Source organism: Panulirus ornatus, chromosome 58, assembly GCF_036320965.1.
Source record: "Panulirus ornatus isolate Po-2019 chromosome 58, ASM3632096v1, whole genome shotgun sequence".
NCBI lineage: Eukaryota > Metazoa > Arthropoda > Malacostraca > Decapoda > Palinuridae > Panulirus > Panulirus ornatus.
The window spans coordinates 12,433,795-12,457,617 of record NC_092281.1 but is presented as its reverse complement, the minus strand read 5'-3'; the positions used below and the strand labels follow the sequence as shown (position 1 = coordinate 12,457,617).

Here is a 23,823-nt window from a genome sequence, read left to right as displayed (position 1 = left end):
CTTGTCCATGCCATCGGTTATTAGCATCAGGTAAATCCACTTGTTCATCCATGCAAGTGGTTTCTGATTTGTTGGTGTCTTGCGCACCAAGTCATCCAGCTCTGTGGTTCTTTTAAACCATAACCCTACAAGTTTCCACCAGAAAAATATAGAAAGGGCATACATTCCCCTGATGTACAGCTATATTAAAATGATAATAATGATAGGGTGAGTGAGGGGGCGAAGGTTCTGAGAGCATTGAAGAATGTGTGGAAAGGTCACCATCTGGGAGGGAGATAATGGGTATAGTACTCCCAACAATGTTATATGTATGCAAGGCATGGGCTATAGATGAGAATGTACAAGGGAAGGGGAATGTGTTGGAAATTAAATTTTTGAGGACATACGTGGTGTCAGGTGGATTGATTGAATAAGTGATAAAAGGGTACGAGAGGGATTTGGTAATAAAGGGTGGTTGAGAGCTGTAGAGGATGTGCTGAAATGGTTTGGACATATTGAGAGAATATATGAGAGAAGATTGGTTGACTAAAGAAGATATATGTGTCAGAAGTGGAGGGAACAAGGAGAATGGGGAAATCAAATTGGAGATGGAAGGATGGAGTGAAAAAGATTTCGAGTGATCAGGTTCTAAGCATGCAGGAGGGTGAATGGCTTGCATGGGATAGAGTGAATTGGAACTGTGTGGTATACATGGGTCAATATGCTGTCATTTGTCTGAATCAGGGCATTTGAAGTGGCTGGGGAAACCATGGGAAGGTCTGTAGGGCTTGTATGTGCATAGGGGGCTCTAGTTATGGTACATTTCACATGACAGCTAGAGAATGGATAAAATGAAAATGACACTTTCTTCATCTGTTCCTGGTGCTGCCTTGCACATGTTAGAGACTATGGTCAGTTATGAAAAAAAAAGTATTTCGAACAGTTGCTGCCTTACCTGATCAAGACTAGTCTAAAAGTGTTGTAATTTCCTTTGACGTGTTTTGCATGGTAATCAAAATGTATTGCAACTCGCATGGTAGCTGTTGAAATATGTTTTGACTCACCAGTGATATGTGTGTTTGCATTCATGCAGAGACAATCTGCTTGAAGCAGTTGAGCCTGGGGGAGAGGACGCCGGTGCTGCGGAGCGTGAGGACCTGGGATGTAACCACTACAGCGGGAGGCGTGGATGGTAGTCCCCGCCGCCCTCTATGCCCATCCCGCCCACCACCTGGCCTCGCCCATGCTCCCACTCATACCATGGCCCTCATGTGTGACTTGGCCCTTGACTCAGACACATTCTCCGCCATTCTCGCCGCCAGGATAGGTGGTAAGGGGTGAGTACCAGGTAAGATCAGGAGTCTGAGGGTAGATGTGGCTGGCTGGAAGGCTGCTGCTAGAAGTTAGTGGACGGGATAAGACTGAAGTTACAGGATTGGCAAGTTCCACAAATGTCATCTAGGTAAGGAAGGCAAGTTTGAGAGTACTTTTATGGCTAAGTGTCAAGGGCTATTACCTGAGGAAGTGGGAGAGCCTAGCACTAATAGGGGGTGAGTAGCACCCTCATTAGTGGGAGTCTAGAACCCTCCCATTTGGCAGTCTAGAACCATAAGGGGTGAGTAGAACCTTCAGTTGTGGGAGTCTAGAACCAGTCTGGAACCATTAAAGGGGCAGGTAGAATCTTAATGGAGATAGTCCAACTCCTGGGAACAGTTCCATTACCTACCAGGTAGTTCATGTTACAACCCTTGTTGAGGAAGATGGTAGAACCTTAAGGGTCACATTAAAGAATTGGGCATTGTATGGAAGTCATACTGTCGTGCTTAATGCTTTGGAGGGGTTCGAACCCCATGTTGTTCAACATTTACAGATAAGTTCCTTCCCTGTAGTTGTGGAACTTATTATTAATTAAAGAGAAACACAAACACTTGTTAAATAAAAAACATTTCTTAAATATTTTGTAACATAGAGATCTGGACCCATACCTGCAGTGGGATCTAATATATACGGTGTTTACTATTAATTTTATGTTTGATAAATTGTAATAGTTGTTGTGTTGTGTGTTTTTAACCTGCACAGGTGTAGGTGAAGTGCTGCAGTCTTCCTCTTAATAGGTGTCTTGTGGCATTGCTGAACCAGGGGATTTACCAGATGTGTGACTGTGTTGACCTGAGTATTAATCAATAACACTGTTGTAGGATGGGTGTGGAATTGGAGGTTGGAGTGGAAAAGCTGGCAGTGTTGGGACGTGTGGTGGTGACAGTCACCCTGGATATGGAAGCACCCTTCCCACACCTGACCCGCATCGCTCTTTCCTTCACTGAGAAGCCCCAGGTCTGGTTCAGCGTCAGAATCCTTAAGGTGAGTCCTTCATGCCCTCTCCCAGCTTCATCACACATGCCGGGTGAGTCCAACACGCCCTCTCTCACATTTCAGGTGAGTCCTGCATGTCCTCTCTCACACGCCACGAGTCTCGCTTGCCCTCTCTCACACACAAGTTGAGTCCCACATACCCTTCCAATTCCTCTTGCTCACAAGTGAATCCTACACACACCAGGAGAGATCCACATGGCCCTCTCCCAGACCTTCTTACACAGATTTTTTGGTAAACTTTTCCGAAGAAAAAAAAAAACCATCCCCCATTTTTCTCATGTCTGACTTTTGGCCTTTTGCAATATTTATTGACCTTTGACCTTTGATGGTATTGGATGACTTAGCTTGAATTTCCCTGATTCTTTGTTAAGCTTCTCTGTGTTGACATTCTCAGGCAGTTGCTGATCTACTGTCATTTACACTGGCCATTTGGCAGCTGTCATAAACTTCCCAGACCTGTGTTAGCTCACTTTTGCCTCTTGACTTCTGACTTCATGTACAGCTATCCAGAACCATCTTGACGTTTGGGTTAAAGTGGCTATCGGTGACCTATATTGTCGTGTTGACTTCACCAGCACATATCTCACCTTTATTAGACTTCTCAAATCTTTGGAGATGCATGTTAACCTGCTCTGACCTTTTTCAGTTCTTGTTGAATTTTTCGGCATTTGTTTATAATCTATCTCCATTGAGGGTCTATGACGTCTGACCTCAGTTGATATGTTAACATTCTCTGGACTTCATTTGATATGTTCACATTCTCTGGACTTCTTTGATCTTCTCTATCTCTAACTTCATTTAACCTCCCCTGACATCTCTTAACCCTCCCAGCTGTGTTGACCCCTAATGACCCTTGACATTTCTTGATCCTCTCAGCTATATCAAACCTGGCAAATCCCGGTTGACCCTTGACATCTGTTGATCCTCCCAGCTATATGAACCCTTGATTATCCATGTTGACCCTTGATATTTGATCCTCCCAGCTATATTGACTCTTGCCTTCCCCCTTATAACCTTGTTTTATAAGCCTTCCTGATTGATTCTTTTGTAAATCATGAAGTTTCTGATTACTTTTTATCTCAAGAATACATGAATTTCCTGCAAAAATATGTAAAGGCTACTCACTGTTTTAAGCCAGTGAATTAAGTAACACCTTTGGATGAAGCAATTATACCTTCCCTTATCATTCATCAAAGAATAGAACAAAAAATAATACAAATCATGTAGCACTGTTCTAAATCACTTCTACTAAATGTAAGGAATGTGCTATCACTTTTGTCCAGTTTCATAAAGAAATAAGTGGCAGGGGTGAATTGAGTCCTCCCCAACAGCCCTACATCCGGCTGTAGCCATCTCTTCTTCCTATCTCACCCTGGCCCTTTCTCCTTTCCCTGCCTCTCAGGCCCTCTCCTTGTGTCTCAGTTTGGCTCTCTCTACCTTTCTCTTGTCACTCTGGCCCTCACCTTGTCTCAACCTGGACCTTTCTCACCACCCATCACTCTGGCCCTCCCTGTGTTTCACTATGGCCATCTCTGCTCTACTTCAGGCAGTGCAGATGATGGAGGTGCCAGTGCTCAAGACATGGCTCCACTCTCTAGTGACAGATGCCCTGGCCACCGCCTGGGTTGATCCAGGTCAGCTCGAGATCAACATTCATTCCACTGAGGTCATTGTACCTGAGACCCGCCCTGGGGATACACTTGCCCAGGGTGTCCTCACCGTCATCCTCTGGACTCTCAAGGGCACCTCAGGTGGGTAGCACTGTTAGTTGGGGTAAGTGGGATTCTTGTGTTCTTAGAATGTTACATTATTAGTGTAGACCAGACATAGGCTGATAGTATATTTTCTTGGTGGTACTGTAGTTCTTGTCTTTGTAGTTCCACTGAAATATCTTTAAAAGTGTCCCTTTTACTTGGCTTTTTCTAAAAGATATAGCTCAGTATGATAAGGCTAAGGTAGAATAAAAAATAGCACAGCGTGTGTTTCTGCTCAGCTGCCTTTTTTGTTAGATGGTAGAGTTGTATCTGCAGTCCAGGGTTGCCTTCTTTGTTTATAAAAGTGCCTGCAAGGAACTTAAGGTGAAGATATACATGTCAATGATTTATTTTCAGTTGATAGTCAATAGCAAAACGTGGTGGGGTAGTTGCCTCAACCTGTGGAAGAAAAACTTGCCATAATCTATATATCTTTTGTCAGAAATTTGATAAAAGAAATTGGCTGGGTTAGCTGCTGTGGTTAAGTTGACTGATTTTAGTTGGAAAAATTGAGAATTCATCCTTACCTAATTCCATATTCGCAAGAAAAATTAGAGTTCAGTTTTTCAAACTTGATACAAAAAATGTGAAGGAACCCTCCAGATTGTAACAGATTTCTTTCTTTGACATAATTGATAGAAAGGATAGAGACACTTTTTCCCAAGGCCACTCCCTTGATGGGACAATCTGGAGAGATGCCACACACCTTCAGGCATGTTCAGGCCCCAGTATCTCAAAGCATCTTTCACCCCATCATCCCACTTCCTCTTCAGTTCCTCCCTTTTCCTTGTTCCCTCCACTTTTGATGTATATAACCCTTTTGTCTTCCTCCCCTCACTTGTTTTCTCCATATGTCCCATTTCAGCACCCCTCTCTTATTACTACACCTCTTCCTCACCTTATCATGTACTATTTAAGCAGCTCTCCTCACACTCCTCACACCACATATTGTTATGACATTTCATTTCAAACACATTCACCCTCTTCCATACTTTTTTTTATATAGAGCCTATGCCTCATATCCATACAACACTCAGGACTTCATGTGATGAAGAACTAGGAACAGACAAAGAATGGCCTTTTTTGCTTATATCCAATCTCTAACTCTCATGCACAGTGCACAAAACAAGAGCCCTTATCCACAGCCAAATCCCACTGATACTTTCCATGGTATCACCTAATCAGTTCATATATCTTGGTTCAGCCCAGCATGCTGTTCCCAGTATACTAATCACTCCAGTTTGTTTGGTACATTCCTCACATCCTCTTGCATGTTCATCTCCCCAGTCACCCAAAGCATCTTTCACTCTATACTTCCAGACTTGTCCTTGGTATCCTCCTCCTCCTTGTTCCCTCCACATCAGTCAGTCTCTCCTCACTCATCCTTTCCATATGTCCAAACCATTTCAGTACACTTTTCACCTCTCCCAACCATTCTCTTCTTGCTACCATACCTCCCTCTTACCTTTTCATTTCTTACTCGACTAACCTTCTCATACAATTTATTGTTGGGATTACTTTACTATCAACCATTACCATCTTTTCCCTCACACAGAGTGACATATATTTTCACACAATCTTCAATGCACTCAGGACCTCTCTCTCTCTCTCTCTCTCTCTCTCTCTCTCTCTCTCTCTCTCTCTCTCTCTCTCTCTCTCTCTCTCTCTCTCTCTCAATCTTCAATGCACTCAGGACCTCTCTCTCTCTCTCTCTCTCTCTCTCTCTCTCTCTCTCTCTCTCTCTCTCTCTCTCTCTCTCTCTCCCCCCACTTTGCTTATCCTATGATCTGCTTCAGCTTCCATAGTGCCAGTTGCTGCCATATTCAATACTAGCAGTCTAATATTCCTTTTTTCCAGCCATACTCTTCGTACTACCGTACTTCCCTCCTACCCTTTCATTTCTTACTAGACTAACTTTCTCATAGCATGTATTGCCTCGAAGAATGTAATTTCCTTCACATCCGCCCCTCTTCTATACTTTGTCTTTTAAGGCCCATCCCATGTATCCATTCAGCACTTATATCTTATTGAACCAACCATTGGCTGGAAGAGGATAAGTTGATAAAACTGACTGTTGAAATGTTTGAGTGCCCAACTTACACATTAGCAGGAAGATAGCAAATGGATGGTATGTATTTGCATATAACTCTGCTTAAACTGAAAAATTTTAGGTTTTTAGCTTGTGATTTACTTAACCCTAATAAACTAACTGCATGAGCTTCAATCCTATTATGAACAAACTGCTTTTGTCAGACTGAGAAGTGGTTGGGTTAAACAATTAATAGCATGTAGTAGCATCTATTGACTGTTTTACTCTTGGCAACCAGTTTCATTTTGGACTAAAGCATATGGATGGTATGCATTAGATATTTGCACATAGCTTTACCATTGCACTTCAAAATTTCATTCATTCATTCATTAATGTTTGACAGTAAAAACTGGAGGTTTAGTTAGTTAATTGCATGCACCTCTACTTAAGTACATGCTCCTACCCCCTTACCATTGCAGGAGTAGGTGACAAAGATTTCTAAACATGTAATTCCTCACATTTTTATTCATTAACCTCATAGCTGCTATTCTTTAACTGTCGCAGGCGTAGGTCTAGATGAGGACAAGTGGGTGGTGGTGATGGTGGATGGTCAGCAGCATGTGACGCCAGCTATCACTATGCCCCGCTGGCAAGAGGCATGCAGCTTCCTGGTTAGCTCCTCCCCAAACCACCACAACCTGGTGCTGAAGGTCAAGACTAAGAGGCTCATCACCACCACCCTCACACAATATGACCTGCCACTCAGTCAGTATGGGCTTGACACCTGTAGAGTGTGAGTACTAACACGTGTGTGGCTCTTGCTCTCTGCTCAGTAACTGTCATCCTAACCTAGATAAGTGTTGCACAAACTTTACACACTTGTATGACCAACCCAGTAATTAGTCTGAACTCTTGTAAATACTAACAGCATAGTCAACCTAGACTCTCATGTAGTGGAATTACTGACACATGGTGGCTATGTCAAGCTAAAATGTATAGACTTAATGCTATGTGTGTGACTTGTATACAGATAATGGCTTGACCACAGTTATCTGCAACAGCTGTTGCTGTTTATTCACTGCTCGAATTGTAAAATTTTAGTAAGGGCAAAGGTAGTGAGTGTGGATTAGGTAGGGGATCCAGATGTATCCCCTTCTCATAAAATTTGCAAAAAAGAGTAACTATTTAAGTGCATAATGTTACATTCTGGTGATGTTTAAGGGAAATGCATGCAAATCACTTGATGATTCTTAGGTTGATGTTAAAGTATATTCTATTTAGTTAAAAGAGGGCTACTCATTTCATTCTTGAATTAATAAGAGGATGCCATCCCTATATTTAGACAGTGAGGGGGATGATGATTTGATTTTGAGTTAAGAAGGAGGATGCTATCCCCTCCTCAACTTAAGCCCTTTGTATATTACATACAGCAGCTGTTGCTGTATATTCATCAGAATGCTACCTATTTACAGATAATTGTATTTATTGAAATTTAGATTAAAAACTTTCCTCAGTTCCTTATCATACTCCTTCATGATAGTATTCACATGTATCATTGGCCATTGATGTAAGCTGTTGTGTATGTGTAAATACGTAAGTTAAGACATATTACATGATAGCAGGTTAAGATATATATGGAAATTATATTAATGTAATCCATTATATTGTATTGGTAGAGAAACATTTAACTTTGTAAGAGTGATGCATTGTTTCAGATATGCAGTCCACTCATTAATACCACTAAAGCAGTATACTTTTATTATTGTCATCACTGGTGCTGGTATTAGCATTATCATAATTATTATTATCACTGTTATAATGACAGAAAACCTTTTGTATTTTACTGCAGGGCAGAGACAGTACTACAAAAGAAAGGAGGGAAGGTGATTGGGGGGAGTGTTCCTTCCCTCCATGTCAGGCTGCAGTACACTCCCCTGACCCCTGTCAACCTGGACTCACCCCTCCCTACATCCCTCGTGGAAAGTCAAGAAGGTAGTTATGCCAAGGAGCTTAGTTAAGTAAAGCTAAAGTATGATATACAGTAGATAGAACAGTAAAAGTGGAGTAACATGTGTACATATGCAAAAATTGGATTCATGTTTACTGAAAGAGTCTGAATAACAAGGTACAGAAAGAGTGAGTAATCAAGTCCAGTAGTTATTGATAAAAAGATATAGTGAGTGGTATGTAGAACAGACTTGGAGAGTAAACAGTGAATAGGTTTTAGGTGAATAAGAAAACGCGGGAGACAGCGACAAAGTATAAAAAAAAAAAAAAAAAAAAAAAAAAAAAAAGAGACTAGTAATAAGAGTCATAGTTTTGAAGCAAATCTGATGGCACAAACTTAAACTCAGAACCATACACCTTCAGACCATTAGTCTTCACATAGTCCAGAATACATTGCATTTTTAGGGCTCTATTTATTTTACTTGTAAACTAAACTTAGACTTTGTAAGAATGTACAAGATGTGGAATAAACTGTTACTTTTATACATATCACCTTCCACATAGGTGCTGGTGTGCTGTACATTTTGGTTCATGGTGCAGACAACATCACCACTGCGTCTGACTACCAGCCCAGCCCATACTGCCTCATCTTCAGCAACCGCAGAAAGGTCAGGAACCAGGAATCTAGAGGACAGATACGGCCTCAGTAGTGCAGAGTTTATTTTTCACTTTTGAAAATATCACTTGTAAGCAGTCTTGTAAGGATAAGTTTTCTCACAATAGTTAGTGCTATTACACATTTCCTAATAGAATACATATTATGAAGCATTGTTAGAAGCACTTTATATCCCTGATAACACCATATATACCCAGTAACGTCATACATGTTAGTAACACTTTATATCCCTCATTAATATCGTACATACCCAGTAACATCACACACCTCGCACCAGAAATCTGAATGTGTTACCACTTAACATTGTACTCCATCAGGTGAAGACAACGCATTATGTGTGCGAGTGTGGGTCACCACAGTGGGAATGTGGAGTGGAGGTGTTGGTGAGAGATGTGGCTACTGTAACGCTAGCTGTGGCTGTATGCTCCTTGCCACGAGGGGCCCAAGACACGGAGCTTCTTGGCCTCGCCTCCCTCTCCCTTGCCACAGTGAGTTTTGGCATGGCAGGTCAGGTCCCACAGACCAAATTATGCATGTGGCACAAGGGACCATGAGGTACAAATAGCTTTAAGTGCTATATGGTTAACTTTGTATGTGACTCTGTGCTTTTTCTATAACTTGGTCTTTAACCTAGCTGAAATATTGTAAATTGCCTTATTTGACTTTGTCTCATCTAATTTATTTAAAGACTTTAGGTTTATTGTGATGAAAAGAAAAATTATAGACAGTGATACTGCATAATTGTGTCTGACTTTTGCACAAATTCTCTTCCATATGTGATTTATAACCGCAGGAAACACTCCACACCATTTTATGAATTTTTGTTCACTTGAGTATGTTCTTATTTAGCTTTGCCCGACCCATTATTTCTTTAGGTGGAGCTGCCTATTGTTCGTCGTCGGCTGCCTCTCACCCGGAGTCTCCCTACCCCAGGGGGTGCCACATCCTCAACCTCATCACCAGGGTGAGTATTCGCCCCTTTTCCCATTGCTAACATTTTTGATACTGTCTCCTCATCCTTATCACTGTCCATGACTTCCCCATTGCAGTCTTCCTTGCCACCACTGCCTCCACAACACTGTTCTTTGAAAATGAAGAGTATGTGAGAGATGAAGTGAAGATGAGGTAAAAAAAAAAGGACAGGTAGAAAGTAGTGCTTCCATTGGCTACTGATGTCTACAACCCACTGACACAGAGGGTGTATGATGGCTCATAGCACCACTTTACTTCTGAGTCAGGATGGTGTACTTTCCTGGGCAACTACTGTCTGCAACCTAATGACACTGAGGATGTAAGATGGTTTTGGGTACTATACTCACACTTATAAGTCATTATGGAAGTACTTCCCTGGGTGGTTGCTGTCTGCAACCTACTAATGTACCTCTTACATTTCCCACAGCTCACCAGCCCTGGAATCCCTATTACTTCCTTTTGCCACACACTACATTAAGTCCATTTTCCTTCACAGGACAGTAACAGTGACGGTGGTGTTCAGGTCTGTTCCATCAGTGGCTGGGTGCAATATAAGCTCAACTGAATTAGGCTCAGAAAAGGGGCTTTCATCATCAGTGGGTTCAATGCCAGCATCTCAGCCTTCCCCACCCCTTACCTCATGCCCCTCCATGCCCTTGGGTGATGATGATGACTTGGCCATTAAGAAGCGTAGCAACACACCGTGGTACAGCCAGGCAGTGAGTAACAAAGAGCACAAAGCAATGCATCTAAAGTAGGTATTTGGTGGTGGTATTCAGATAGTATTTTAAGTATAGTCAAGTATTCAGATAGTAGTTAAAGCATAGTCAGGTGATGCAGAATAGAGTTTTAAAGTGAAAACATGAAAAAGTTTTACTTAATACAAAAAGGAGAGTAGGAAGAAGATAATAACAATATCCAGTCATCTGGTAATGATAAGCCAGTATGTGGAATGATGAACCTATACTGAAGTAAATTTTTCATTGTGGTGGTTGTGTGTGTTACTCTTCATTTACAATATCTTCATTGTATTCCAGAGTCGTTTCTTAGGAACAACTCGAGATGGAGAAACTGGTACCCAGGACATTGGAGACATTCTTGCCTCTGGCCTGGGCCTCATAGAACTCACCATTATCAGGTATTTTTTCCTCACTGTTCATCAACATCATGTAAGAATTTGGACCATTACTAGGTCTTGGAAGTCACCATCATAATGCTTAACATCATCAGTTCGGATAGCTTACTATCAGTACTACCTGTTACTCGTTATCTGAGTCGTAAACCTCACTGTCACCAGGACTTAGAAAGTACAATCACAGTCCTGAAATTTGACACCAGGTCATTGGCAGATCATAAGGCTGTCAGCAAAGCTCACCATCAAACAACAGGTTAAGGCTGTCTTTCACTATGTACAGCCCTCCAGTACCATATTATCTATCTCTGTCTCTAACATCCATTCCCTCTAGGAATTCCCTTCAAGAGGAAGGCCATGTCAAAAGAATCCCACAGATTCTTCCTCCATTTCTTAATATAATTTTCAGTATTGCCATGGAAAGATCACCATCATAGATCTTAGAGCTCACCATCACTAGGACACAGTGCTCATCTTAATGTAGAGAGTATCATCATATTATGGACTGTATCATCAAATAATAACACCACTGTAAGCTTTCTTTGAAGTTGTATAACTAATGCAGTATATTTAAACTTCTTACTGTCTCTTCTTGTACAACAGAATCTCTTAACACATGGTCATTGCTTTGACAGGGCACGGGACCTAGTGGCTAAGGATTTAAATGGTTATAGTGATCCGTACTGTGTAGTGAAGGTCAATGGAGAGGTCAAATATAGGACACGGGTTAAGAAGAAGACTCTTGACCCAGAATGGGAGGAAACCCTCATGACCCACTTGCCCAAGCACCCTGATGCCTTGGCTATTGTGAGTACTTCATGCTGTATGACCTTCCACAGTCATTGACCACCCTTATATGTATTTTAGTATTTCTGTATTGCCTCCATAAGTACTAGAATGTGCTACCGCATCCTTTTGCAGCTGTGAATATTTTTTAGATATTTGTATTTCCTCTGCCAGTAAGCTGAAAATCTATCATGTTACTATCAGCAAAAGTTCTTTTGCACAAACACCAAAGACTTCTGTATTTAAGTATTTTTCTCTCAATTCTTTAAGAAATTATTGCTCACAAAGAAGAATGCTTTCATCACAGATTAAACATTGATTTAAGAGAACAATGGTCTTTGTGTGTGGACCACCTGTACCATGCTCTTATAGTATATATACTTTTGTCCCTTGTGAATTATTGTGTCATCATCATTAATCTTAGCAACTGACCATAACCCATTAGAAAATCTCACACATTACAGCAGACCATTGTACATCTTTATGGTCCCATATAGACAGTATAAATAGTTGCCAAGGATTTGAGACCACAGTAGATCATTTTCAACCATAGGAGGCCATTAGTAGTGTCATAAACCATCTTAGATTCTCACAGAGCCCCATGAACTATTCTCAGTGGTCATAGATCATCTTAAGACTAATGATGACTATATTAGACTGAGTAAGTCAAGATGGACCATTGTAGATCATCACAGCTTGCATTAGACCCTTCTGTGTAGTTCCATGGTGCCAGTAACCACCACAACCCATAACAGACCCTGTGGGACCATGATGCCTTTGGAAGAGACTTCTTGGGCTCGGTATCTTTAAGAGAGGCTGATGTGCGGCAGATGTCTCAAGGTGATGCCCCTGTATGGTGTGCCCTTGAAGGCACAAAGTCAGGGCAGCTGGAGATCAGAGTCAAGGTTATCTCTGATGATTATGAGGTAAGAAAAACTGTTAAGTTCTTGTGTTTTTGGTTTTGAAAATACTTTTTTCCATGATATATAACTCAGTCCTTTATTCAGACATACATTAACAGAATATTCATTTCTCAGACATGAGTGTGGTACCGTGTTATCAACTTATTACTTGATGAAATTTGTACTTGAACTTTCCTTGATTTTATTCATTATTTTATAGGCATTGATGAAAATATCAGACAACTTTTTCCTGGCAATTGTCACTTTTCTGTCGTGAATATATTGTTTGTTTTTGTTGACTTAGCTCATGAGCTTTTGCATTTTATGATGTATTTCTTGCATTTTATTCCTTACAGCTTCTTTATAGTTGATTGGAATGTGGTAAAATGTTCCCTTATCTTCATGAATAATACAAATAATCCACTCCATCTTTTAGCATTCTTGACAAGTAAGATACCGATACTTCTTTAGAAGTTTGTTGACCATTCAGACTACTAAGTGCTTACATCATACATGTATATTTCATATACCCAAACTCTTTCCTGTCTCCAGTGCGTATGTTCTAGATCCATTTCTGATGTTCAAGCAAAACAAAATCCTGTCATTATCATATTGTCGACTATATTTTTAAGATAATTATTGGGTCCTTGGATTTATTTTTCATACTGCATTTCAGCACTATATAGCGGTGTCATTGAATTTTCATTTTCTTTATATGCCTCTTAGTCTCATACCTCTTATCTCTTTACTCACAAACTTGTGTACAGCTTTAAGTAAATTTTGGCACATGTAAGAAAATAAATTTTTTTTCTATATTTCCTTTGGACCTTTCAACATAACACCACATTTTATTCAGTCATGTATATGATTTCTCTTTCTTCTTATCCTTTTCTTCAAGAAGCATTTCTCACTTGGTATGATCTACCAGCTCTTTGCATCTTTACTTGCTTCTTCACAGTATTAGTGGCACTATTTGTCCAGCTTGCTCTTATGAATGTTGTTAATGTTATTTGGTTTCTGTATGGTACTACCTATGATGTTTCTTGTATTTTCCACTGATTGATGGCTTCATATATGATATCTGCCATTTTCCTCCTGCTGTATAGTATCACCATACTGTTTATCTGTATCTTTGTGTTGTACATCAAATGTTTAGTTTGTGACAATGTCTTGCACACAGCACCAGCTGAAATCGTCACAAGCCACAATGATCATGACAGATAGTGGACCAACAGCTACAGAAGACCCAGCAAAGGTGGATAGTGAATGTCCAGAGGACAAGAATGAGGACGGTGTGGCACCAAACCCACTTCAGGAAGACTCAGAAATTGTCGTACCAAAACCATCACCCTCGTTAGAGGTGAAGAAATCTTAAAGACCCTCTAGTGAAGTTAAGCTTACAAAGTGATCTGATGATGGCTTAGTAATAAATTGAGAATTGTTGTATGTATGGAAGATCAATTATTTAGATCCTCACTCATAATAGAGTATTGTTTATGGTAGATTATGCCATATCTTAGTAAGGACTTGAGATGTATGTGCATAGATATTTTAGGTATTGTATGTGGTGTTCATGGAAGCTCTAAAATGAAACATTTATTTTATTTTTGTTGTAAGAACAGTACAGATAAAGATGCTAGAGGAATGACTGGATATCAGATGCATTAGAACCATATTATGTATGAAGGTAGGGGTAAATGGAGACCTTGCTTCGGTTGTACAATTATCTTAGTGTACAAAGTGAAAAAAAAAGTAGTCATATAGTTGGAATTAGAAGTATAGATAGAATGAAAAATGAAGATATGAGGGTACACTGTTCAAGGAAATCATTAGAAAAATGCAATGAAGAAGGTCCTTTAGAATAGTAAATGATTTAGAATGTATGCAGTTGGAAAGTTGGTCAAGAAGATATGTAGTAGTATATCAGAAGGTACAAGGAGAGATAGACATCAGAAGAGATGGATAGATGTAATAACAGAAATGAATAAGGCCAGAGATATTTTAGAGGAAGATGCTAGAGTAATGACTGGAGAATGGAGAAGTTGGTCTCAGTTGAAAAATCAGTAACAAGCATTCTGTGTGGAAGTCTATGTTTCACTTAACACAGTAAGCAGAGGTTGAGGATGCATCTGTGTAATTTTTCAGAAGCTGTATGTATCTTGTCCACCCAGTAAAACAGGGAATGAAGCAGTGATGATAAATAGACAGTAATTGTCATGGTATTGCAGTATTTCTAGCCATCACTTTCATCATATCCTTACCCAGTGAATCTTGTCACTGTTTTCTCTTAGTTCCAGCTGATACTTTTTTCTTTACACTGCTTTTATCATTTTGTATTCTGAAAACGACTGATAAATGATATTATGTAATATTGTAATGCTTAATTTATGCTGTCCTCTTGAAATTTGCTAGTGCTTTTGCAATATTTTTGGAATTTTTAAACTCTTACATTCACACTGGCTTGGTAGTCCCTTAACTTTTTACAAACTTTTATGTTGGTACAAAGTTTCTTCCTTTTGTTAGCACATTAATTTCCATAGGATTCTCCATTATCTGTCAGAATACCTCTTCTGTCATTTACTTATTATCTTGTACTTGTGTCTTTGTGAATTATCCCTACCAACAAACTCTTTACAGTACATCATTATTTAAACCTCACACTTCTTTCCCAGGCATTACATGACTCCACTCACATGAGGTTATTCCTCAAGAGAAAAGAGCTTATGCTATAAGTGAAAAGTCACCTTTAGAGAGGTTGCAGCTGCATCATTTAAAAAAGAGAAAGAGCAAAAGCATATAATCTTGATAAGGACCTTGTTACTCAGTATAAGTCCCTCATTTTCCTGCTGCTGACTGTAGCACAGCCTTAAAGCAGCAGGAACTTTCTATAAGAGATCCAAGGGTTATATGATTAAAAACTCCTTTTCCAGGACCTACCGCCCTATAATACACTCATTCTGAGATCCTTGCAGAGCACTTTTGATATCCTTCCTTTTCACCTCATAGTCTTTCCAAGTTTCCATGCTTCCTTTTCAGACTTTGTTATTCAGACTTTTTTATTCAGTCATTCACAAAATATATGTAAAACTTTAAGAGACTATCCTTTTATTTTCCCAGTACTACTCTTTTACAATGATGAGTCACCATTTAACATTTCTTTGTTTTCTTCAAAGGTAAAGAATGACATCTAAGATTTTTCAGCAAGTGTACCTAGTTGTGTCATGAGTATAGTCCTTTATCAAAATGCAGTGTAGTAGGCTCACACTTTCCAAGAAGCAATGTCACGCAGGTAAATGTAAATCTTTTTACTGGAGAAGAATGTCTTAACATATGTTTCAGATGGGAATCAGAGGAATATATATTACTGGCATAGTTTATCCATATAAATTAGTTATTCTAGATAGAAGAGGCATTAGAGAAAAGAACTGAAGATGGTAGATGAGATCACTATGAACACTGAAAAAATGCTAATAAACATGCTGTATTCACAGGATGAGGAAGTTCGAGGTCCAAGAGCACAATCACGAAGTGTTTCATATGCCAGTAATGGTGTCCATGATCCCCTGACACTCACCAATGGAAGAAGGGCAAGTGAATCAGCTATTATTGATAGCAAGAGGGACCCTCTAGCTGAAGAGCGGAATGGCACCTTTAGTGGTTCTGCCACTCCATCTTGCGCTAGTCCTGTCCACACTTCATCCAGGTCAAGAAAAACTGGTGCCAGAATCATTGCTAATGCCCTGTCAATGGCAAGAGCCCGGCCTAGGACTGAAACCTCAAGCGAGGCTTCATCCACTACAGCCAGCCCAACAAGAGGCCACCAGAGCCCAGCCTCCATAACCAAGCCTCTTCCAAAGATCAGTCTGACAGAGCACAGTGAAGATGACTATGGAGGCAGCAGCCCTGAACATCATCATAAGAACAAGAAGTCCTCTGATGGAGGCCTGCGGGCAGTGCGGGACAAGGTAGGCACTTCTTTACTGAAAGGCTGCTGGTCTGGGCGGTGACCAACATCCTGAATACTAGAGCTTGCCACTTCTGTGCATGGAAACTTAGTTGTTATGTAAATGTTACTGTTATGCAAGTATAGTTTGATAATAAATGCATCTTGATGTTTATGTTTCTTCTTTCTCTCACCTTTGTTTTATTTGTTCTGCATTGATTTTGTGACTATTAGTTGCAATAAATTAGAAATGAACTTCAAAAACTTGCATGCACTAATGCTGAATTACTAGTTGATAATGTAGATAAGGCTTTGAAAGTGGACCAAATCATTAACAAGATGTTAAGTTGAAGAGGTGCTGTGGTAAATAAATTCTTCCAGGCTAAATTTATAGAAAAAAGTTATTTGGGATGGCTGTGCTATGATCTGTATATATGATTAGGTATGAAAACACTGAAATTATAATGGTAAGCATTGGAAGAAAGATAGGAGGATGTAAAACAGAGTGATGGTAACAAGAATAGTCAGATACATATGGTAGAGAATATAGAAAAAATGAGGAAGTAAGATTTTGTATGAATGTACATAATTATGTTAATGTATGGTAGAAAATAATGAGAAAAGTGCTATTATATATGTTTGAACTGTAAGTTAATTCGAGCATTATTGGTGAATGTGTTGAGTAAAGGTGTCAGAGAGGGGGAAAAGGTACCATTACACTGAAATATGTCTTCCGATTAAAGTATAGAAACAAATGCATTAGATTACTTTTGTTTTGCTTAATAAGGATTTTATAGTTTAACTGGATTTTTCCCAAGAGTATTGGGATACAGTAAAGGTTGGACACATTGGGCTGAGTTGAGAGTAGATCTATTGGGAATGTGTAATGGTAGCCATTCAGTGTGCAAAGTTGATACTAGATACTATGATGTAAAAGGAGCTGTTTGAGTTGGATAAACGATAAAACTATAAATAAACTGATTGATAATGGAAAGAATGTAGGTTTTTAAGTTGATTAAAGAACTCATTTAATTGGTATAAGTGAGTGTAGATTAAATTATCTAAAACATTTTATATACAGTAACGTAAAAGATGTAGCTTTAGGCAGAATCATAGAGGAACAGAAATGAATGAGGCAAGAGTTGCATGACAAAGGACAGAGGTAAAGTGGTAGTTGTAAAAACTGATGAATGCAAAAGTTTCAGGGATATGATTGGCAGACACCTCAATTAATGTTTCTTAATGTAGTGATATTACTGAGGTAGCATATAGTTGGTATATAAAAAAGTTAAAAATAAATGGTGCTTCTGAAGGTAGAGGTCTCGTGGTATGAAAGCCTACACTACCCAATTCACTATCCATCACAGCATAACCATCTCCCTGTGAATTCACTTGCCATGGCAGTCTGATGACTCTTATATACCTATCACATCTTAGAGATACTCTCTTTTGTATTATGGTAATTGTATCTTGTATATCTTATTTTTTACACCCTTATGAACACCTTAAATATATCCCTGTGTTCCTTTCTAGTTTTATCCTAATAACCCCTTCTTGTACACCTTGTGATCCTCTCTTAGAAATCCTAGTGACCCCCAGGATACCATAATGATAATCTGTAGGTTTTGGTGTTCTTTTTTTATCCTCTCTGGTGAAGCAAAGTTTTCTTCAGTTATATGTTATAACAATCTTTGGTAGTGGACATTAGTGATCTCCCTGAATCAGAGGATCTTGTATACCATGGGATCCTCATGGGTACAACAAAATGATATTCTACAATGCACTTTAATAATTCTCCAATGAAACTGATCCTATCATTAGCCCTATTAGCCATCTTTTCCATACTAAACTAACTCACTCTTGTATTTTAAACTGATTCATTCCTGTATCCACTAGTGATCATTCGTTGTGTGTTAGTGACCCTTTCTTGTACTTCTTAGTGATCTTCTCTCATACACCCTCATAATCCTCTATAATGCATTATCAGGATTCTTTGAAATGTGCTGTAGTGATCCTTTTGTGCAATTTGAAGATTCTCCCAGGTGTTCCCTCATGACTTTCATGTATCGGAGATCCTTTCTGGTTATAAGCCACATTTCTTTCTTGCCAAAGCTATCCTTGCTTAAATAATTTACCCTACTTAAACCCTTGTAAAAACCTTACTGATCTTTAGTAGTTTCAACTCTGTGACTCATTCTAATGCTTGTTTGATCCACTCTTTTTATGATCTAGAAGCTTCTCATTTATGTTCTGCTGATCCTCTCTTGCATAGCTCAATAATAAGCTCCAGTATGCCCAAGTAATCCCTTTGTATTTACTGACTTTAGTGTTATTCTCAAGTAATTGTGAATAAAAGCATGGTTATTAGGTTCAGCAGGGCTGAGGGACAAGTTAAGTGGGAGATAAGTTTGAGGGGAGAAAAACTGAAGAAAAAGAAGTCTTAGATATCTGGGAGCGGACTTGGCAGCGAACGGAGCCATGGAAGCGGAAGTGAGTCATAGGATGGGGAGAGGAAGAAGGTTGCGGGAGTGATGAAGAATGTGTGGAGAGAACATTATCTCATAGCAAAAATGAGTATGCTTGAAGGAACAGTAGTTCCAACAATATTATATGGTTGCGAGGCATGGGCTATAGATAGGGTTGTGCGGAGGAAGGTGGATGTGTTGGAAATGAAATGTTTAGGGACAACATCCAGTGTGAGGTGGTTTGAAAAGTAAGAATAGGATATGAGAGATTTGTAGAAATAAAAAGTTTGGTTGAGAGAGCAGAAGAGAGTGTGTTGAAATGGTTTGGACATATGGAGAGAAGAGAATGAGTGAGGAAAGGTTGAGAAAGAGGATATGTGTATCAGAAGTGGAGGGAATAAGGATAACCAGAACAAATTGGAGATGGAAGGATAGAGTGAAAATGATTTTGAGCGATTGGGGCCTGAACATGCAGGAGGTTGAAAGGTGTGCACAGAACAGAGTGAATTAGAATGATGTGGTATACTTGGATCAACTTGCTGTCAAGGGACTGAACCAGGACATGTGAAATGTCTGGGGTAAACCATGGAAAGGTATGTGGGGCTTGGATGTGGACAGGGTGCTGTGGTGTTGGTGCATTATACATTAAAGCTCATGCATGGATGTGAGCAGATATGGCCTTTCCTAGTGCTTCCTTGCTGATGCAGAGGGTGGTGATGCTGTTTTCTGAGGGACGGGGAGGCGTTGGGAATGGATGAACGCAAGCAAGTATGAATATGTACATGTGTATATATGTATGTATGTGTATGTTTATGCGAGGGAGGCATGTAAGGACAGGGACAAATGGAGACTCTTGGCATGGCCACTCCCATGATGGGGGCTCCTGGAGAGAATGGGTATCAGAGATATAGACATTAGAGTCTTGGTGTTACTTAGGACCTGCAACACAAAGTTGCATTACTTCCAGTAGCAGAAAATGCAGACTTCTTTGGAATGAGAGGTTCTGTGACAAGACAGTGCTCCCAGTGATACAACCCTCACCGAGTAGAGTGTAGCAGTGGTTGCTAAGAGTGGGTTGAACACCATAGACAGAACAAGTTCCTAGAAAAGGTGCACAGCCACCCAATTTGGCATCTTTAAAGTTACTGATACCTCCAAGCATCTTCAGTGACTCATGGTTTTCATTATCATCTTTGGCCAGCTGGCAGAGCCTATAATGCACATGGAATTCGACTTGTAGGGGGAAAGTAAGTTGTTTGATTGGGAATAATTGTATTGAAAGGGTTGAAAAGTTGCAGTGTAATTTTGTACATATTAGGTTTGCCTCCCTTGAGGACAGGAGCAATGAAAGGGCTAAAGAAGTTGTGCAATGTAGTTTAGTAGTTTATCATTATTTCTTTAGCAATAAACTAGTGATGAGTGAACAACAAAGTGGAGGATAAAGTCCGGAGTAGAAGAGCTGAAACGATCACGTATATCAATCAAAAGGAAAGCAAGTCAGGATTTTACAAGAGATATTAATTGGAATTTAAAAAAGAATAACATGCTACTCTAGAGGGTGAATAAAAGTAAATGAGAGGAATGTGTAAGGAGAGATTTAGAGTTGTTAGGCAAGTCTGGGTGAATGCTAATCATCAGTACACATATTGCTTATTTTTTTTTTCTTTTTTTGCAGCATTATTATTGAACTACTGCATTAGAAACATTATACAAGTCTTAATAATGTAAAACAGTTATATACACAACTAAAACTGCAGTTTTAAACTATATGGGTTTTGAAAAACTTTACAATAGAACATATTAATAAATGTTTATGGAAAAATGTGGTTCACGAAATAGCTTCACCGAAAGAAGTTTCACTTATAGTGGTTTACTTAGTTTCATTTAAAGTTTCCTTTCTGGTAACATATCTACTACTTAACCCTTCACTGCACCTAGACACATTTGAAATTGGCCTTGGTACATTCTGCCAAACCTCATTTGTGGACTAACATAGTCCACTGCACTGAGTCATATTTGTGGCATTGAATCTTAATTCCCTTAGCTGATGTATGTTCCACATCTTTTCCCCAGATTTCACAACAAACCTAACTAAAAAGCTGGAAAAAATGACACATCACAGTCACCCATAAATCATTAAGTGTAGCTTTGCCATCAAGATAGGAAGGTAGATTTACATGGGAACTAATATATTTTACAATATTACAATAAAGTAACAGTCTCTCTTTTATTATTGTTTATACTCGTTAAGATATTACGGTTATTTTTTCACTTAAATAATGTGTATGGAAATCATACGTAAATATGTAAATAATGCATATCAGACATGAAAAACACTACATAGTTTACTGTTTCAAGTATCGCTAGGAAAAAAGAAATTACCTCATTTATTCACATCTGCACTCTGACTGTCATGTGTTATGTAACCCACAGCCACAACTAGGCCCCAGAGACCTTTCCACAGACATAGTTTTCGCCCAGCCGATTCATATCCCCTGGTTCAGTCCACTAAAAGGCCTTAAGCACCTGTGCATGTAACAATTTTATAAATGTTATGTATGGGATGTGTGAAATTACGCTTGATGAAAACATAAAGTGCATCATGTGTTTAGGAGTATGTAGAACAAAATTACAACATGAAAAACCATAGTCATTATAATCTTACATAAATAGGAAGGATCCCTTCTGCCACCAGGGCCTGCCCCATCCACTTAATATGCTCCCATACCAATACAGACAAAAAGGAAATTAACATGATAGATAGAAATCAGAAACACTTCACATGAAAAATTGAGTCTGGAACATATGCACAATCATCAGAGGTAGAAAGGCCCCAAACTTTACATTCTAGGCAGAAAAGAGAAAGATATATGATAATCTACTAATGGTAGCAAACTGAGGACAAAAATAATGCTTTAGGTCTTAAAGCAGCTCAGCAAGGGAGATATGGAATTATCAAATCTGGAATAATATATTACGCAGGAATATACCAAGAACATATCAGACAAAAATATATGAAACCAGGAAAAAAGTTAGAAAGATTGGTCAGTGTAATACCAGGAAAAATGAAAAACATACATGAAACGAAAATTAGATAAATGGTCGAGATCAATTCCAGATAAACCTTGGGTTGACAATTATATTATTCGTCATGCAAGGCATGTGGTGAGCACTGCCTGCTACCCCCTGCCTTTTTGGCAAACTATCATTGCATTTACACACAGAGGTACTGTCTCCTCAAATGGAATGTCTGTGTTTGTCAATATAAATATTTGCTATATCAAATAAAGAAGTCTGACAAAATGAATGCTATGATTCTGCCTTTCATGGAAACAAATTGTGATTGTGCACTAAAAGCAGTACATATAGGAGTCTTGTGGAAACTAATCAAAATGATTACTATGAGAAGTAGTGGAGCAAGACATATAGAAAAGTTGACACATTAATGTTTAAGTTATGCTCCACCCCATTTACATGAGATGGATCAAATGTGTATAGCCATGCATTGTACAGGAGATGGATCAAGTGCAAGGAGCCATACACTTTACACAGAATGGATCAAGTGTGGATTGGATCAAGTGCACACAGCCATATGTTTTACAAGGGATATATGAAGTAAATAGTTATACTCTGTCCCTGAGAAAGATCAAGTGTGTACAGCCCTGTATTTTTTGCTGGAATTAATTTTGCAGAAATAGAGTCCTTAACCCCTAGTCCTGCTGGCTGACAAAGGTGTGAGGTGTTTAATTCCCTTTGGTAGATGTATTACCCCATATTTCCAATATTTACCATACTAAGTATTGTCCATAACCTTTAGATAATATGTTGGAGCCTACCTCTATCCCTTGATTATCTATAAGACAAGTAGTCCACCTCAGATCTCTGAACTGGGCTTAGTGGCTTACCTATATGACGTTACATTCTGTCTCTCTCTAACCTTCACATGATTATATGGTAATTTCCAAAACCTACATGATCATGTAGTTTTCCTCCAATGTAATGAGAGTATGATTTCTTCATAAAATTTCTATGATCATATAGTCCCTCTCCAACACCCTAAAAATCACATCATCTCCTCCAACATGCTATTATAGTCTTTTCTAATATATGTCATTCAGTTCCCTCCAACATTATGAAATCTCCTCCAAGTTTACGAATATATAATCCCTATGCAACATCTCGTTAATATAGTCCTCTATCAGTACCTCCAATCATACAGTACTCTCCGAGATTGTGATTAAATAATCCTCCTTCACCATCCGCATGATCAATTAGTCCCTTTCCAGCATCAGGACAAAGCAGTTCTGTTCCATTTACATACATGACTATATGGTGCACTGTAACATCTGCATAAATGCATTGTCCTTGTCTTACAATTGTGTGATCATAAAGTCCCCATGAGATATCTGTCTGGCAATATAATCCTTTTCAAAAGCATCAATATATATTCACCCTCTATCATATCATTATGGTTAAGCTTAACATTTGTATGATCATTAAGGTTTCTTCCATTAAATAATTTCCTTACAATATCGTAAAGATTATGTAGTTCCCTCCACGATCTATATCATCAAACAATCCTGTACAAGCATCTTTAGAATCACACGGTTTCCCTCTAGTATCTAGATTATCGTATAGTCCTCTTAAGTATATTATATAGTCCCCAGTCAACAGCTTCGCAATGCTCCAATATCAAAATAGTCAACAGATGCACTTGTAACAATCTGGATTGCTTGCAAAGTAGTATAGGTCACAACACGAGTGCCAGTTGTAGCTTAGAAAAGTAATGAGCACGATCTGTAACACAGAAAGATGATAAGTACTACTTTATTGTTGCTTTACTCTACACCCTTGATTGTGCCTTG

At 39.1% G+C, this 23,823-nt stretch overlaps 1 protein-coding gene across 13 annotated transcripts in view; it reads left to right on the top strand.

Moving 5' to 3' along the window:
* LOC139766519 (uncharacterized) overlaps positions 1-23,823 on the top strand; it is a 112,081-nt gene that overhangs the window by 75,022 nt on the left and 13,236 nt on the right. For 12 of the 13 annotated variants that reach the window (XM_071695259.1, XM_071695251.1, XM_071695252.1 and 9 more), the window contains 14 exons: positions 1,073-1,316; positions 2,178-2,340; positions 3,899-4,103; positions 6,700-6,928; positions 7,985-8,127; positions 8,647-8,750; positions 9,076-9,246; positions 9,634-9,722; positions 10,227-10,449; positions 10,768-10,868; positions 11,498-11,669; positions 12,404-12,574; positions 13,731-13,910; positions 16,042-16,515. In XM_071695259.1, coding sequence (XP_071551360.1) covers positions 1,073-1,316; positions 2,178-2,340; positions 3,899-4,103; positions 6,700-6,928; positions 7,985-8,127; positions 8,647-8,750; positions 9,076-9,246; positions 9,634-9,722; positions 10,227-10,449; positions 10,768-10,868; positions 11,498-11,669; positions 12,404-12,574; positions 13,731-13,910; positions 16,042-16,515 — 2,669 coding nt within the window. The remainder of the gene's footprint in view (positions 1-1,072; positions 1,317-2,177; positions 2,341-3,898; positions 4,104-6,699; positions 6,929-7,984; positions 8,128-8,646; positions 8,751-9,075; positions 9,247-9,633; positions 9,723-10,226; positions 10,450-10,767; positions 10,869-11,497; positions 11,670-12,403; positions 12,575-13,730; positions 13,911-16,041; positions 16,516-23,823) is intronic. The other variant, XM_071695258.1, reaches the window with a different exon arrangement.